At 48.9% G+C, this 17,792-nt stretch overlaps 1 protein-coding gene across 3 annotated transcripts in view; it reads right to left on the bottom strand.

The window, feature by feature from the left end:
* The window catches only part of BTBD8 (BTB domain containing 8), a 2,362,893-nt gene that overhangs the window by 1,276,357 nt on the left and 1,068,744 nt on the right, over positions 1-17,792 (bottom strand). For all 3 annotated transcript variants that reach the window (XM_069641787.1, XM_069641786.1, XM_069641785.1), the window contains exon 10: positions 1,916-2,098. In XM_069641787.1, coding sequence (XP_069497888.1) covers positions 1,916-2,098 — 183 coding nt within the window. The remainder of the gene's footprint in view (positions 1-1,915; positions 2,099-17,792) is intronic.

The raw sequence follows: 17,792 nt of genomic DNA, 5'->3' as shown, positions 1-17,792 counted from the left end.
GCTGCCAGCAACAAGTGCGTTAGCAGCTTTGCCCGGGCCCCCGACTTTGGGTATACCCCCACACATGGAGCCCCCAACAGCAGGGTTTTTGGGCACATCGGGAGTTGACTACCTGTGATGTCTTGTATAATTTGCACAATGCTCTCCCAGAAGGATCCCATCAGGGGACAGTCCCACCTCATAGGAAAGGAAGAGTCAGGAGCTACACAGTTACGCCAGCAGGTGGGGGGGGGGGGGGGGTCATGGCCTGGAAATGGTGAATCTGTGCCGGAGGGTAGTACCAGCAGAACAACAATTTCAATGCACACTCGTTGTTTCTTATGCATCTAGATGAGACACAGCCTCTGGCCTAAATTTCTGACCAGGCCACATCGTCCAATTGGCAGCCTAAATCTGCTTCCCATCAGGTCATGTAGTCTGGGCGGCATGAGGTGTAATGCCCCGCCAACTTTCCAGGTCCTGTTCCAAGGTCTTAACAAGGTGGGGTTGGGGGGGGAATTGGCCCCATAAAGGTCTTTTTCGGGGACGCCGTGATGTGAACCCCTAAGTATGCAAATGAGGTTGTGTCCCAGCGGATCAGGCAAATAGCTCTGAGGGAGACAATATCCTGAGGTGATAGCCCCACCCCTAGCGCCACTGATTTCCCAAAATGAATGTCAAATCCGGCTACCTGACCAAATGCTTGAAGTTCCCATAGGGCCGCCTGCATGGAAAAGGTGAAGTTGGTAATGGATAAAAGTATGTTGTCCGCATATAAAGATACCTTATGGAGGAGCGCCATGCACCACTGCCCCCTGAATCATGTCAGTTTTATGTATGTGCTGGGACATTTTATATCTGCCAGGTGCATTTTAGTACCACATTTGATCTAATAGCTAAATACAGGATTGTATTGACAATTTCAAATTTGCTCTTGAGCATCAGTCAAGATCTTGCAGAGTCATGTTCAATGCCAGGGAATGCAGCCATAACCGTGCTCAGCTCTCTGGTGCCACCCAGAATCAGTAACATTTTAATTTTGCCAAAATAAAGAATATACACAGATTGTTTTTAGTTTTATCAGTGAATATGCTTTCCATCAATCCTTCACAATATAGAACCCAAAATAACTATTCAACAGCAAATTCCTGAACAATTGAATAACGTTCTAATTATAGATATTCAGATCCGTTAACACCCTACGTAATATCCAAGTGGCATGCAAACATTTAAGTTCATTTAAAATATAATCAGTTGATTGCACATACTTGTCATCTATGGGCATGAAGCACATCACATGTAACAAACATATTAAAGAAAAACATAACAAATTCCACCAAAACTGAAGGAAACCTTTAAAAAAATCTCTTCTTATTTTATACATCTTAAAATTATTACAAATGTATTATTTTTAGAAACGTTAGTTTATGCAAACTAAATGTCAATGGGCCTCATTCCGAGTATGGCGGTAAGGGATAGCGGCCACCGCTAACGAGAGCGGTGGCGGTAATCCCTTACCGCCATACTCCGAGTTCCCTTAGCGCCATGGTGCTTTTAACACCTGCTTTTAGCAGGCGTTAAATACCATGGCGCTAAGGGACCTTGATGTTAATTACGCCACCGTAATTTACGGTGGCGTAATTGACGCCTTCCCCACTCCCATTATGCCCTATGGGGCAAGAATGGGAATGGGGAAGGGTAAATGGGGATTGGGGAATTACCGCCCCGCCAACCTTGGAATGGGGCGGTAATTCCGCCAACCACCAAGGCGCTGCCGGTCCGGGTACGGCGTCAACCAAGGCGTTAATAGCGCCATTGGTTAGCGCCGTACTCGGAATGAGGCCCAATGTATTATTTAGTTTTGAACATTTAACAGCATATTATGCTGACAAACAAGGAATATAATGCAGTAACAAATAGAGCATAATCACCTTACCTGTAACAAATTATAAAAGCTTTCACTTTTTATTATTTGAGAGAAGTTGGCAACAATATAATTAACACATTCTTCTTTTAGATGCAGCGTCATTGTAAGAGCTTTCTCTGCCCATTTTACTCCTGGCAGACTGGTGATTAATTTATCACTTTCCATCAAAAGAAGTGCAGCATTTTTGTGGTTCTAAAGATATAAAAGGAAAGTAGATGTAAATACGTACATTACTGACTGCAGCTACTTATATCCTTTCTAAAGGCAATGCAAATGTGATTGTTTGTTCGCATTTTAGAGTTAGGGCAGTATAATTATATATCTGATTGCTAATGGCACTATTCGAAAGAAAAAGAAAGGGAGGAGTTCACTAGCGGGACAGGGAGAGGCTGACACGTAACCTGTGGTGTTAAGGTGCGCAGACAACAAGTACCCAGTATCTGTGTACTAATTTGCTTTCTATGGGTTTGATAGAGAGACTTGGGAGTATGTTATCAATAAGGAAGAGCAAGAGAACTGATAGATTACGTTGCTTTGGGACTAGTTAGTTACTGAGCTGGGAGAGTGGGATGATCTAAAAGAGAGACCTTAGTCATGGCTTGATTAGTGTTAATGTGCCAATGGCTAGGCCTGTTGTGGCCCTCTGTGGGGGATTTGTGTGTGTGGTGTAAGGTATGAGCTCTTAAAGGGGAGCCAGGTATGTGGGTAAATCTGCCAAATTCGTGATAAGAACCAAGGATGGCAGTGATGGAGCAGAAGCTTCCAGGATTGGTAATGGGTAAAAGAAGAGTCTAAAACAGTGGAATAATTGTGAGTGTTTTTTTTTTAAATGTGTTTATTTATTAAACAGCGCAAAGGAGCATACAAGGTAACATTGCATATACTACAGACAACATGCGAAACTTGAAATCCTCCCCTCCCCCATCCCCCGCGTCTCCGGAGGTCATTGTTCCTGGGCCTCATTCAGATTGGGAAGGCGGCGAGGTGTCCCCCATATAGTGGAGAGCTCTCGCGATCAAGCGTGGCTTAAAGGTTAGCGCCGGATAGTTCTGGTCATAGTCTAGGACCGGGGCCCAATTGTCAGTGAATCGGTGGAGTCGGCCCGCCTTGGCTGCCGTGACCTTTTTGGTTATTAGTATGTCCCAGAGTTTAATCCACCATAGGGGGATTAGGGGGCCTTCCACAGTTTTCCAGCTGCGGGCTACTGTGATTTTGGCAGCCAACAAGCTGAGTTGAGTTATCAGCGTGGCTCCCCTCCCTGTTCTCGGGTAAGCGTCTGGGTGCGGGATCCCCAGGAGAACCTGCCTGGGGTTCAGCGGGATAATCACTTGGGTAATGTCTTTTATAGTAGCGAGGCATTGGGTCCAAAACTCCCTTACCTAAGGGCAAGTCCACCACATGTGGAAGTAGGATCCTGAGTGGCCGCAAAGACGCCAGCAGTGAGGGTCCAGGGCTTGTTGGAAATGATGCAGGCGCAAAGGGGGTAATACCATTGCAAGAGCAGTTTATGGGCGCATTCCCGGTTGGTAATGCAGCGGGATGCCAGGCGCGTCCTAGTCCAGATGTCCACCCAAGTATGGTCCTCTATAGCATGGCCCAGGTCAGCCTCCCATTGGGACATGTAGGAGGGTTTAGTGCGGAGGGGGTCCTCTTGAAGTAATTTGTAGAGGGCCAAGATCTTCCCCCGGGCGGGCAGGTCTGTGTCGCTGTGAGCTCTAGGGGGGTAAGGGGTCGGGTTACAGCCATTCGAGTCTGGGGATTGGAGCACCAGTGTCTTAGTTGGGCGTAAGCAAATCTGTCCGTCTCCGCTAGCCGGAAGGTGGTTTTGCATTGTTCGAAAGTGAGGGGGAGTCCCCTGCAAAGAGGTGTCCCAGCGTTTCAAGGCCTCCTGCGACCCAGTTCCTGAAGTTCGCTGGATGAGCTCCTGGGGAGAAGTTTGGGTTGTGATAAATTGGGGAAAGCGCGTTCAAGTCACCTGGGACACCTCCATATCTGCGGGCCCACACCCATGCCTTTATCGATTGTTTAGTGGCCATCAGCACATCCGGCCAGGTCCGGCATAAGGCGTTGGGGAGAAACGGTAGGAAACAAAGAGGAAGAGAAAGGCGGGATTGTTCGATCTCCACCCACTTTGGGTGACCTGAGGCCAGTCCCCACGCCTGGAGGTGGGCCAGCTGTGCTGCTATATGGTATTTGCGAAGGTCCGGGACCTCCAGCCTTCCCAGTCTTGCGCTGGTCACCATTGTTTTTCGGGGAATCCTCGCTTTCCTGCCTTTTCATATAAAGTCGATCATTTTCCGCTGGAGCTTCTGTATAGGGGGAAGAGGGATTGAGACGGGAAGGGAGGCGCAAGAGTATAGAAAGCGGGGAAGAAGGTTCATCTTGCATGTCGTTATGCGGTCCAGCAGGGAGATTTCCTGCGATCGCCAGCGAATGAGGTCTTTCTCCAATTTCTCAAAGAGTGGGGGGAAAGGTGGCTTGGTAAACCGTCGGCTGCGCAGGGATCTGGACCTTCAGGTATGGGATTGCTTGGGTGCTCCATTGGAACAGGCTTTGCCTCGCTAGGGCGTCCCTCTCGTTCGGGCTCAGGCCCACTCCGAGGGTTATTGATTTTGAGAAGTTGATGGCGAATCCCGCTACCTCATCGAAGCTCCGGAACTCCGCCAGGGCCGCCCTCAGGGAGGTTTTGATGTTAGTGGTGGTTCGCAAAACATCGTCCGCATAGAGGGCGATCTTGTGTTGAGTGGTGCCTTATCCTCGGGCCGCTGATCTGCGGGTTAGCCCGGACTGGTTGGGCCAACGGCTCCATCCTCAGGGCAAAAAGCAGGGGGGACAGTGGGCATCCCTGTCTTGTTACGCAAGTAAGAGGGATAGGGTCCGACAGGCGGCCGTTAATTCTGAGCCGGTTTTTGGGGCTTGATAGTTTGCTAGAATCATTTTCCTGAAGGTTGTGTTAGGCAGAAACCTGTGCAGTTCCCTTTGGGAACACTGCAAAAGATTTAGGACTACAGGTGTTAGCAGTAAACCCACTTGGTAGCAGTCTGTACCACCCAGATTTACCTGGTAGCTGTGGCTGAGCAGTCAGACTTCCCTCAAGAAGAGTTAGGCAGTATACAAAGTATACACAATAGGCACTCAGACACAATAATACAAGCAAACACTGACCAGAGCATTGGTATCAAAGTATATAATTATTTATTTAAAAACACACTGTTTGAAACACTCCAACACTCTTATTGTAAAACACTCTAAACACATTTACTATTATAATATATACAACCCTTATTCCTTATCAGATAAGTCTTAGTTAACACCAATTATTTTCATACAGAGGTGAGCGCTTAACTATAGCTTTACTCCAATAAGTTTATGAAGAAGGGAGGGAAAAAGACAGAATATGGAGAGATACACCACTCTAAGCTTTAGGAACACTATTAGCAAGGCAGAAGAGCAAAAGTCACTTGTGAGCCAAAGTACATAGGCTGGGCCCACTCTTAGAGAGAGCTGAGCACAAATGCGCCCAAGAGCACACAGTTACACTAGGTTTAGAAAGTCTTGCAGAGAGTCCGAAAAGAGTTTAGAGAGGCTCAGGAAAGTTTAGCCAGGGTGTCCCAGGCTAACCCACGTTCGAAAGCCGGGGGCTAAATCTACCCGGTACAGTTGGTGGCAAGAGAAGCCAGGCGGGACACGGTACCTTAAGTGGAAAGGATCCTCCAGTGGTGGCAGTTGTTCCTGGCAGCGGGTGCAAGTCTCGTCGTCGTCCAGGGGAAGAGAAGATCTCGACTTGGAGGAAAGATGAAGGTTGTTGCACTGCCAGGGAAGAAACCAGTTTTCCGGTTAAAGGTATTAACCTTTATTTCGCGGTCGTGGTAAAACACGGTATTCCGGTTGCCAGGGTGCTTGGCACAGGCAGGGCAGCCACGAGATACGTCGGGAAGGTGAAAAGACGGTGAAACTGGTTATCCCCACCAGTCAAAGGAAGAAGACTCTCCGGCGGGAGATCTCCTCTGTCGTTGGGAAAAGTGGTGAGACGGTCCAGCAGGGCTCCACCAGTGGTGTCGTCGTGGCAGGTCGGCTCAGCTTCTCCCTCGTCGGATACTTAGGTCCTGTGGCGACTTCTGAAGTTCCAGTCCCCAAAGCCCTGCTTTTATGCAGAAAACCCCCATTCACTCAGCCTAGCTGTCACTCAAACATGCTAAGTGGTGAGCCGGCCGGCTCACCACTTGGGCCAATCAGGACGGAGTGCGACTTCAGTTGCCTAGGCAACTCAGTCCAGGGTGCCTAAATCCCCCTCCACCCCTCCACAGAGACGTCTGTGGAGAAGCCTGCCAAAAAGGGGAACAAAGGGCTCGACTTGGGTTGGAGTCACAGAAGAGAACACAAACGCCATTTTAGAACCGGGTTTTGGCAAAATATACCAACCGGAGAATTAATATTAAATAAATAAACCAGCGGTATGTTCGAGGCTATAGGAATTAAATAATTAAAGTTGGTAGCCTCGAACAATGGGAAAATCCCATAGAGAAATATTTGCGGTTGAATATAAAAAGTAGTATCCACTGCCACCAGCCAAAACTCGATCAGGGGGGACAGAGACGTGCCCCCTCGACTAACAGACCCCGGGGCAATCGAATTGCCCCAGCCAGTACGTCCACAATATGATGGTTTGTACTGGTTCTGTACAGAATTCAAGACTAGTAAAGTCAATGGTGACTTTACATGCCCTGGGAGACAGTAGTCAGTCCCAGGGTATGGAGTCTATACTGGGGAGTCACTATGACACCCCTGTGTTACTGCACTGAGGGTGCTGTGTAACACACATCACAAAAACACATGAAGCCCTATGGAGTAAAAGACCCCATAGCCCATTAAACACATCTAGAGTCAAAGGAACACACTCAAATCATGTCCAAGAGTGAGGGTAAAAGAGTCTCACTCTTGGCAGGAGAAAAAAATAAACCCCAAAAAATCCAGCAAAGCTGCTGGGGGACTCACTAGGTTAGGAAATTCAGCCTAACAGTTGGGCCAAAGCTGAAGCCTTCCAGGGTAAGGGTCAGGTATGGCCAGTCCACCTTGGCGAAGGCTTTGGTCGCATCCAGGGCATGTAAGGCCAGCTGTTGAGACTTCTGCGTGGCCAGCTCTATGATGTTCAGTGCCCTGCGAATGTTGTCTTTCATCGAGCGGTGGCTAATAAAGCCTGTTTGGTCCGGGTGTATAATGTTTGGTAGGACAGGTGCGAGGCGGTTAGCCAGGATCTTGGAATAAATATTGGCGTCCAAGTTTAGCAGGGAGAGGGGTCTGTACGAGCTGTTCTCCTGGGGGTCCTTTCCGGGCTTTAAGATGAGGACAGTGATTGATTCCTGCATAGTGACCGCTCCGGTAGCCGCAAATGAATTGAAGAGGCGGGTCAAAGGCGTGACTAGTTGGGGGCGGAAGAGTTTATAGAAACGGGTGGTGAATCCGTCTGGGCCAGGAGCCCTAGGCTTCAGGCTTTTTATAGCTTCCTCCACCTCCTCGTTCGTGATAGGTGTTTCAAGCTCTTGTCTAACCTCCGGGGTCAGGCACGGGAGGGCCGACTCTTGGATGAAGGCGCGCTGCACATCTAGGTCCCTCAGGATCGCCGTCTTAATTTCAGATTGGTGGGCGGCTGCTAGCCGTATTTTCTCTTGGTCCGCGAAGCCCTAGGATGGATCTACGGGTCTTCTCCCCAGCCAGACTTCGGACTCCAATGCATCTCGAGTTGCCTTCTTCTGTTTGTGAAAAGCGGCACCTTGGGCGATCAGTTCCCCTCTAAGCACGGCCTTCATGGCGTCCCAGGTATTAGCTGGGGAAGTGTCCTCGTTGCGGTTTTCGGTGAAGAAGTTTTTAATTGTCCTGGCGTTCGCATTTCTCACAGTCATGTCCCCCAGAAAAGGGTCATACAGGCTCCACTGGCGGCGAGGAGGGGGGTCCGAGTCATGGGCTCGGAGGGAGAGCGAGACTGGGGCATGGTCCGAGAGGATCCGGGTGCCAATTGTGACGACGTCTGTGAAGGCCAGGATCTGGGGAGAGGACAGCACAAGTCGATTCTGGAAAACGTGCAGTGTATGAATAAAAGGTGAAGTCCTTCTCCTCTGGGTACAATACCGTCCAGGTGTCGACAACGTTAAGCATGCAAAACAAGTGGAGCAGGGCCGCAGCCAGCTTCTGATCCTTAGAGGTTGGGGAATGAGATCTGTCTTTGAGGGGATCCGGGGCCCCGTTGAAATTGCCCCTGATAACGAGTTATCCCTCAGTGAACGGGAGAATCTCCTCCAGGTCTTGGTAGAACCCTTCTTGGAACTCGTTCGGGGTGTAAGCTGAGACAAGGGTGCAGAGTTGGCCCATGATAATGCATTTGACTGCCACAAAGCGACCCTCTTGGCATCGCAATACGTCAAGGATCTGGGTTATTCAGGCCTGCAGCGAAGAGAATGGCGGTACCTCCCTTTTTTGTACCATTGGATGCTAAGAATTGCGTGGGGAAGAGCCTCCTTCGCAGGCGGGGGAAGTCCGCTGGAATTAGGTGTGTTTCCTGTAGGAGAGCGATTGAGGTTCTGTCGGTTTGCAGCCTGTGTAAAATAGATTTCCTCTTCGGGGGAGTTCAAGCCCCTGACATTTAGAGTGGTGAGTTTCAGTTTCAGGTGTGGGGGCTGGCCATCAAGGTCGTTTGCCGTGGGGGGGGGGGGATTGAGAGGGAGCTAGGTTATCCATAGCTGCGAGGTGTCAGCGAATTTGGAGCTTCTGTGGCTGATGGTTTTTAGTAATAATCTCCAACGGGAGATCCGAACTTCCAACTTTGGCCTCCAACGGGAGGGTCTAAATGTGGCCGTGGGGACCGATTGAAGACTGTCGGTGGGTCCCCCGGACGCCAAGGTCGTCAACGGGCAACCTGGGCAACATGTTTGAGGTTTTCTCCAAGGGTAATACGGTGTCATCCACCTTGGAAGAGGGTATAGGCCGCAGAGGGTCCGCGGCGAGCTTGAGGGAATATAGATGGTTCCAGTGCTATGCGATCTTCAGGGGAAACTTGAGCTGTCATCTGGGTATGCGGGATCTCTGCACCCGCGACCAGGGGGTCCGTCTCGGCTTGGGGGAGCCTGCCTCCAGGGCACAGTCCGCCCGGGGCGGGAGAGTCTGGCCGCAGAATGGATGCCGCGTCATCGAGGTGGCTGATGGTGCGAGGAGTGCCTTTGTATGAAAATTGCAGCGCCGTGGGAAACAGCCATCGATAACGAATTTGCTGGTCTCGGAGAAAGAGAGTGAGGGGACGGAGCATTCTGCGCTTTTGGAGGGTTAGAGGGGATATATCTTGGAAGATTTGAAGTGGGGAACCCTGGAAGGAGAGTTCGTCCTTTGAGCGGCCTATCGTGGAGATGTCCTCCTTGGTGGTGAAAAAGTGGACTCTTGTGATGACATCTGGAGGGGTATCTGCGTCGGCTCCCCGACGGGGACGCATTCTGTGGGTGCGGTCAAGTAGGTGTTGCCTTTCATCCAAGTCCGGCAGTAGGGATTGAAAGAGGGTGCTTATGTATTCAGGAAGCTCCTTATCCGAGATTGATGAGGGCACCCCTCGAATGCGTAGGTTGTTGCGCCGGGAGCGGTTTTACATATCTTCCTGCTTAAATTCCGAGGATTTCGGTTCTATCCATTAACATCTGGATGATGCGTTGCATCTCCGACAGCGAGTTGGAGTGGTCCACTGCCAGTTCCTCAACCTCCACTATTCGGTGTTCAATGTTGTCAACCCGTTGTTCTGTTTGCTCCAGCTTGGCTGTGAGTTCGGTCATGCAGGTCTGGAATTCCACTTTAATGTCTGACATGAAGGCCTGGAGATCCTCCTTGGTGGCGAGCGTTCCCCTCTCATCGGGGGCCTTCTGAGGAGTTAGTTTGGGGGGGTGGGGGGTTTCTTCCCTTTCTCCGGGGCCAGCAGCATGGTGGTAATGTCGGTGTACCTCGACTTCACTGTTTTGGACATGGTTGCTGGGGGAGAAGTGATGGCTTCTGAGAGTTGGTCCCATGTGGGGGGGGGGGTGTGTGCCCACCGCCAGGGGCCACAGGAACCTAAGGTGGTGATGGCAAAGAGTGAAGTGGGCCAGGGCGCCCAAGGAGGTTATGCAAGCAGGAGGGCAGGAGTGCCTATATGGGGTGGTAGAAAAATCGTGGTGACAAGCCACACAGGATGAAAAGAGAGAGGCACGTGGCCCCTCCACCGCAGCCAGGATCCAGGACAATGGAATGGAGGCGGCTCTGTTCAGCGATTAGTGGTGATGGTGGGCAGGGGCGCCCCAGGAAGCTGCAGGGGCACTGGGTCCACCGCTGGGGAGGTACTCGCCAGGGGGTCAGAGCATGAGTGACCCGGAGTGTGGGGAGCCTGGGAACCACAGTCAGTGGGGGGGGGAGCGATCCGGTGAGCCTCAGTGATTTAGAGATGCAGAGTTGGCGGCAGGCCTCCAGGAGCAAGCCCACCGGGGGAAGCTGATAGCAGGTGCCGGTGGGGTGAAGCCACAGGGTGCAGGAGAAGCCCCAGGTCAGATGGGGTGGGAGGCCGGGCCCCCACAGGCTCAGGGCCAAGGGGAATGGAGCCCGCCTCACTCAATGGGGCCAGAGGCTCTCACCAGGAATGGGATCCGATCCCAGGGCCCCGGCCGCGCAGCTAATGCTGACTGGGGGAGCCCTCTTCCAGGAGGGTCACCTGTAGCTACAGGTACGTTGCGCCCACCAGCCAGGTGCGCCGGGCGGCAGGTCCACCGGAGCTCAAAATGCAGGGAGAGCCACCCGGGAGTGAGCCGAAGCAGCCGCTGGGAGCCCCCGTGCCACCAGGCCAGGCGAAGGGGAAGGATGAGACGCTGCAACTCCCGGCGTCAGGGTAGGAAGGGTCCAGCGCCGTCACAGGAGCTGGCGGCCTCTAATCGTGTGCCCCGTGAGGATGGGGGATGGGCGAGGCGGAGGCATTACCAGTGCAGTGCTATAGCGGGCTGGAGACAAGCCGCACCCCCGCATCGGGTCAAGGCTCGCCGAGGAGGGCCCACGGGCCGCAGTGGTGAGGAGCCCTGGACACGGCCGCCATCTTGAATCGTGGCAGGGAACACGGCAGCAAACATCCCGCACCGCGTTTTCGGAGACTCCGCCGCGTTAGGTGTCTGGGATGCAGCCACGGGTGCAGGAGTTGTTCCACTATAGATCCCCTCCAGGAGACCGCAACAGCATAGCGGGACCCGGCCAAAGATCAATCGGGGCCACTGACCCCAACGGAGGCCATCACTTGTGTATAGGCGCGTTACAAATGCCATATCATATCATATCATATCATAATGGAGCAGCCTCATCCGCAGCACTCCAGGCCACGCTCCCAATTGGGAGTGTTTTAAAGCAACAAAAATAAACACAATGCACAAGTGAATAAGTAACCAGTGCATGAAAAGAAAACAATGGTGCTTGGCAGTCGTAGGGGAGTCAGAGTACTATCATTAATCTAAGTCAGTTGAAAAGGTTGTGCTAAATGAATCAGAGTCTGGAACATAAAAAGATGCTAAATAGAAACAGGCTGACCTGAAATTTGACAATTTAGGGAAAATGAAGAGATGGCATCACTATGATTTTGTTTCGTTACTCTTGAGAACAAGTAGACCTGAGATGATGCGAGCAATCCAAACAGACTGTGAAAAAGCTGGAGGACCCAAAGGATCGAAACAGCAGTGTATGTAGAAAATAGTGTACAAGCATTAAGGAAATATGAATTTCAGTTTCATAATTTCCCATGTAATTTGAAAAACAAGTTATTCAGTTTTGTTTTTGGCAGAGAACAACTAATTATTGACAAGACGGTTAACATCTGGGAATTGTTCCAATGAAACACCAACAGACGTAATGCAAACATTGATAACAAGCCAATCCTGCTTCAGTCTCTACCTCTCCTATCCCCTCCCAGGCCCTCTCCATGGGCCTCGCCTCTCATTTCATCTCTAAATCTCAGGACATCCTGTCCTCTCTCTCTTCCTCTTCCCCTCCTCCCTCAACTCCCTGCTCTTCCTCTGGCCCTTCTTCGGCCACCTCTCCTCCCTCCTTCTCTGCCTTTCCCCTGTTCTCCTCAGATGAGGTCTCTAGACAAGTCTGATCTATGAAAGTGTCATCAAAACAGGTTCACCCCTGTTTCTCCAAAACCATCAGTGACCACATTGACACCCTGCTCCTGCTCTGGCTGACTTCTGCAACCACTCCTTCGCCACTGGAGTCGTTCCTTCCCCCCTTAAGCACTCCCTTGTGCACCCTCTTCTGAAGATCCTCTGCCGAACGTTCCTGCCTAGCTAACCCCTTGGAAAAGCTGGCAATCTCCCAGCTTAATCTTCACACTGAATCTGTTTGTTGTCTCCATGACCATCAGTCTGGATTTAGAGCTGCCATAAGCACGGAAACAGTGAAGACCTGCTCTCCAACCTTGATTCCAACACCCCCTGCGTCCTCATCTTACTTGATCTCTCTTCTGCCTTTCACATGGTCAACCATGCCATCCTGCTCAACCGTCTCCGTGATAACCTGGGTATCTCCGATCAGGCCCTGGCTTGGCTGACTTCTTTCCTCAGAACGACCCTCTCAGGCCCATCTTGGGTCCATCCTCTCCTCCATCTCTACTTGTGGTGTTCCCCAGGGGTCTAAATCTCTATCCCTGGCTGTTCAACCAATACTTTGCACTTCTTGCCCACCACATTGCCGCTCTCTGCCTCAGCTTTCAGTGCTATGCAGATGACACAACTAATTTTCAGGCTCCCTTCCGCCACCTCTTCTCCTTCTCTCATCTCTGACTGACTGTCTGCCATCCAGGAGTGCTGTGCAGCCAATGATCTCTGCCGTAATGCCAGTAAGACTGAGATTCTCCTCATCGGCACACCAACTCCATCCTTTCCAGTCACTCTCTGGTCGGCCTCTCTTGGCCCTCTTCCTGTTCCCACCTGTGAGGCTAAAAACTTTGGGGTCATCTTCGACTGCACGCTCTCCTTCTCTCCTCACATCTCGGACGTCTCTTAGAAGTCACACTACCAGCTGCACCTCCTCAGAGGTATTCTTCCTTTCCTCTCCTTCCCCCAGAAGCTCACTGTCTCCAGAGCTCTGGTTCTATTAAGGCTGGACTACTGCTACAGCCTCTTTATAAATCTGCCTGCCTCTACTCTCCGCCCTCTGCAACCCATCCAAAAAAGAACTGCTAGACTTGTTCTTAAGCCCAGGAATCTTATCTCTCCAGGACAGAACTCTCTGAACTGGCTCCCAGTGGCGGTGAGGATTAAGTTCAAAACCCTCTGCATTGTCTACAAAGCCTTCTGAGGCCTGGGGCCTCAATACCTTCAATTCTCTCCTTCCTAAATATCTTCCTTCTCTAGCTCTTCGCTTATCCCCCTCCAACTCCCTCAGGGTCAGTCGCTTCTCCAATCAACGAGATGGTGGTAGATCTTTCTCTTCTGATGGGGCCTCCCTCTACAACAGCCTGCCTGCCTCTCTGAAACCTGAGGAGAACCATCGCTGGTTCCGGATGCACATCAAGACCTTCTGGTTTCTCTCCTCCTCTCCCCTGCTGATCTCATGACTGAAACTGACTCTGCACTGGTTACCTGGCTACCCTCTGATCTCGGGCCCAGGTCCCCTCCCCGGCAGTTGCACACCTGCACTGCCCCCCTGGCAACCCTTGCATTCAGGGACTGTTCTGTATCCCTACAGCCCCTACCAGCACTTGACACCTGATGTCTGCACTTACCCTTGCACTTGTCACCAGCTGGCTGCACTTTATTTATTGTCTTATTTATTTATTGTTTATCTTATGCACTGCACTTCCCCCTTACCCTCTGCACTTTTCCCCCTCCCACCTCCCAGGCACTTGCGCAATCTCAATGTCACCTGGCCTAGTAAAATCGTTGTCTCGGTCTTCCCTCTGTTCCCCCTCTCTTGCCTCGTCGCGCCTTTCAACACTTGTGTATAGGCGCGTTATAAATGCCATATCATATCATATAAGCATTTTGAAGTTTAGTCTGAACTGGTGTAAGGTTAAAATAAAATCTGAAAATTGACACAGGAGACATGGATGGAATAGCTTCATGAAATTAAGTTGATATGTAAGATTATAAAACTAGCTTAAGTGTTTGTCAACGTGACTATACACTCTGCTAATAACTAGAATTCAGACCTGTGGGTATTTCAGTATGGAATCTAGCTACTTCCCATTGACCACCTATGCTGCATGAGTAGTCTGGTGGTTGTAACACTAAAAAGCAACCAGTATTGAAATGTAAAAGATATCATCTAGATTATATCTTTTAGAGTTGGTAGGCAAGTCCTAAACTCGGCAGTTATCAAATGTACAACAAGTGAGATGGGCAAACCAAGTTACTGTAACGTAGAGCATCCAATACGCATTAGCTAGGTAAGCACTTTGAACTGTGTTGCCCTGGGTGAGAGTCCATGACATCACATGTAATAAAATTATAGAAGAAAAGGTGTGTAATCAAATATACCACACCACAAGGTAATATTATAAGAAATACCTTTGTGAGACATCAACAGTATTTTATACACCTTAAAACCATAAAGGTGATTGATACCATTTATGAAACGTTATCAGTTTCTGCAAACTAAACTACATAATTTAGTTTTGAACATTTAACAGCACTATTCTGCAAAACACAATTAAATATAATGTAAATAAAATGATCACAATGTGATAATCACAGCTTAATCACTTTTCCTCTGACATATTACCTTGTTATTCGAGGCAAGTTGGGAAACAAATAAAAGGACACATGGCCCACTAGTGCGACACGTAAGAGTGACTGAGTTTGTCAGGGAAAGCAGGGCCACAAATTATTATTGGGCAATGTGTAGATGTAATACCAGTGATTCCCAAGAGGAACAATAAACTGTCAGGCGGTTCTGGCCTTCTATATAGATACTGCCTCCATGGATACAACTGCAAGAAGTCATAAAGCAGGTATACCTCCTGACAGATGATATAGACAAAGCCGTCATGTAGTCCTTGGGTGCCATCAAGTGGTCCAGGCAAACCAGAAATTTTGGGTCAAATGTGTAGGGTTGGAACGGATGGCAAAAGATTAACAAATTGGCTCAAGGCCTCATGTAAACACTGAAGGAGAGAGCTTAGCCATTGTGCCAAATTCCAGCGGACAACATGCTGTACAGCCCTTAAAAAATTAGATTTTGAATTAAGCCAATGTCAGTGATTTCCATATAAAAACAAAAACCGTGGAGCAGGATCTTGTGATCGATTGGATCAAATGTTGCTAAAAAGAGTGCAATCAGCACAATAGGGTGGCTTATTGTAAGCAAATTTGAGCTTTTCTTCTCAGATGTTGATCAGTGTTGATTCAGGCACTCTGGCGGATCTAAACCAAGACAGTTGGTTGCATAGCATGGCCATCTATTTGCAGTACTCTTGCAGTTGTGATGTCACCAAATACTCTGGCACTTTTGCCTCTAAGGTTAGGTTATAGATTGGGATGAAATTTGCCAAGAGGTTAGGATCCCAATTTTGTTTCTTTAGTAGTGGTGGGATTGTGTCTCTTCAGAGTGCTGGGCATTGAGTCAGTTGCTAGGAGATATTGTAGGGGTGGGGGAGAACTGATGCTAGTGTGGCAATATTGGTTTTGATCAGGATACCAGGCAGGGATTTCCTGTGCGGCATAGGGTTTGATGGTTTTACTTTTTTTGTGCAATGTGCGGTTTCTAGCATTTTACCTGCTCTTAAACCGTTATTGCTGATTTTATCAGTGAAAAAGGCTGAAAGATCATGTGAAATTCTTTGGGTACGTGGTTGGTGTGGTGATTTCACAATCTATTTTGAATGCCTGTGTTGTCACTCCGCGCAAATGGTAAGACAGAAAATGGGTGGAGCATGAATAATTCCCTCATTTGAATGGGACACGAACTAATAAACATGGCAGTACAGTGAGTAGCTTGTGCTTATTGGAACATCGTGTGCCCTTAACTCCAGGCTCTCGAGATAGATTATCCCTAGCCCAGAATTCGTTTTCAGAAGGAACTAATTTATTGAGGCGGAAAAGTTCCTGAAAAAGTTCCGGTAAAAAGAATTAAAAATTTTAAATAAAATAAAAATAAAAATCACCTGATCCGATCTTATGGGGATGAAATAATGCTAACTAAACGAACGTGGAGTAGCTCATGCAGCCCCTCTAACAGCAAGAGTGAACCTGAAAAAAAAAAACATGGAAAAAGGAAAAGCTTCCTTCTAAATAAGAGTGGGTATTGTGGCGGGTCAGCAGAAGGACGCGCGCACAATGACATTTCCAAAATGATGTATTAAAGAATAAGGCCTCTCTTTCCCTATCGCTATAGGGGACTTCCTTACCCATGTAAATAACTAAGGTGTTCATCAGTTGTCAGGAAATGTCCAAATGAATAAGTCTGCGGTCCAAAACTAATTCTAACTGACCCTACCACTATTCTAACAAACTAAGGTCAGGAGAATTGCTCCATTTTCCTGAAAATTGTTGTTTCTGGTATTAGTCTCCTTTTAGTTTCTGCTTAATATTCAATTTTTAGATTGTCTTTGGTCACCTTTGTAGCAATTCTTCTGACTCTCCTCAAAGGTTTTTGGCTTTTACCTTCTCTTTAGGGATGGCTTTCCATACTTCCCTTCTTGACCTTTGTTGTATCCTTTGATCCAGGTAAAGGGGCCCTGGGTAGTCTTCTTGTTAAGTAATGTTTTCTATATGTACTTTGCTTTCGTTTTAATTATAGTTCATATTTTCTGGTTCGGTGTCTCTTGTGTCTCTTATCTTATGAACTGCTCTTGTTTGTGTTTCATAGTAATCTCTCCCAGAAATGTTCCACTCTGTGCTTCTTGAATGATGGGGTACCTTCCCCCTTTCCCAGGGGAGTGTTACACAACTTTTACTGATCTCTCTCTAAGTGTCAGTTGTGGTTCCATTTCTTGCATTACTGCAATTCAAGTTCAAGGTCCTCTTCTTTCCACTCCCTCTCATTCTCTCGGCGTCTCTGTATTCGTTCTTGCAATCAAACCGTTAGCTCACTCTTCAGAGTTGTGGTATCGGCATCGTTATGTGGGTAGCCTGCCCACCATAGCGTTCTCATGGTCACGCCACCACCGGGTATTGGCATCCAGTTCCCTTGGTTTCTCTGGATCTGCACCCGCTGGCTCTCCAGCGTTTGCTTCTCATGTTTAGAGCAATTCTGAATGTAACAGGCTCTGCGGCTCACTCTGGCTCTGCCTCCTTCAAGTGTTATGCTTCCAAGGAGCTTCCCTGCCTGCAAATGCTTTCCTCTCCCTCACCTTCGTTCGGTGTGTATTTCTTCAACCTCCTCGTCGCTGTTAATTGGAGGTTTTTCTTTAAAGGGATAGATTCTCTTTCTGGCTAATAATGGTACAAGTTAACTTTCTCTTCAGCCAAATCTTATAATTTAAAATCGTTTTGCACATCGGATAGTCCCATGTATGCCATCATTGGGAACGGCGGAGGGAGTTTCTCAGCGGAATGTGAGTCGTCACCCAGTGAGTTCCAACTTGCCTAATCACCAAGGGAGGGTCTTGCGAAGTGGACTCACCTCCTGAGGCTCAAAGGGGGAGGCTGCCCCTTGGGGAGAAGGGATGAATTCCTTCAATGCGTCACAGTATCCACAGCCAGGGACATTTTCAATAATGAGAAATTGACACATTTGGTTAATGAATCACCACAGAACATTGAAAAGAAGCGATTCACAAAGTATCTGAGTAGAGAGTGATTTATTGAATGGTAGGTAATGAGAGCAAGAGAGGAGTGAAATATGCTGTGTAACTAACCCTGTTGCTCATTCTATGATCGTCGCCAAGCAAGATTAAAGAATTATG

The sequence above is a fragment of the Ambystoma mexicanum genome, chromosome 1q (genome assembly GCF_040938575.1).
Source record: "Ambystoma mexicanum isolate Mex_15411 chromosome 1q, UKY_AmexF1_1, whole genome shotgun sequence".
In the NCBI taxonomy this organism is placed as follows: Eukaryota; Metazoa; Chordata; class Amphibia; order Caudata; family Ambystomatidae; genus Ambystoma; species Ambystoma mexicanum.
The sequence above is the reverse complement of the archived record's forward strand: the minus strand, read 5'-3'. Positions and strand labels throughout refer to the sequence as shown.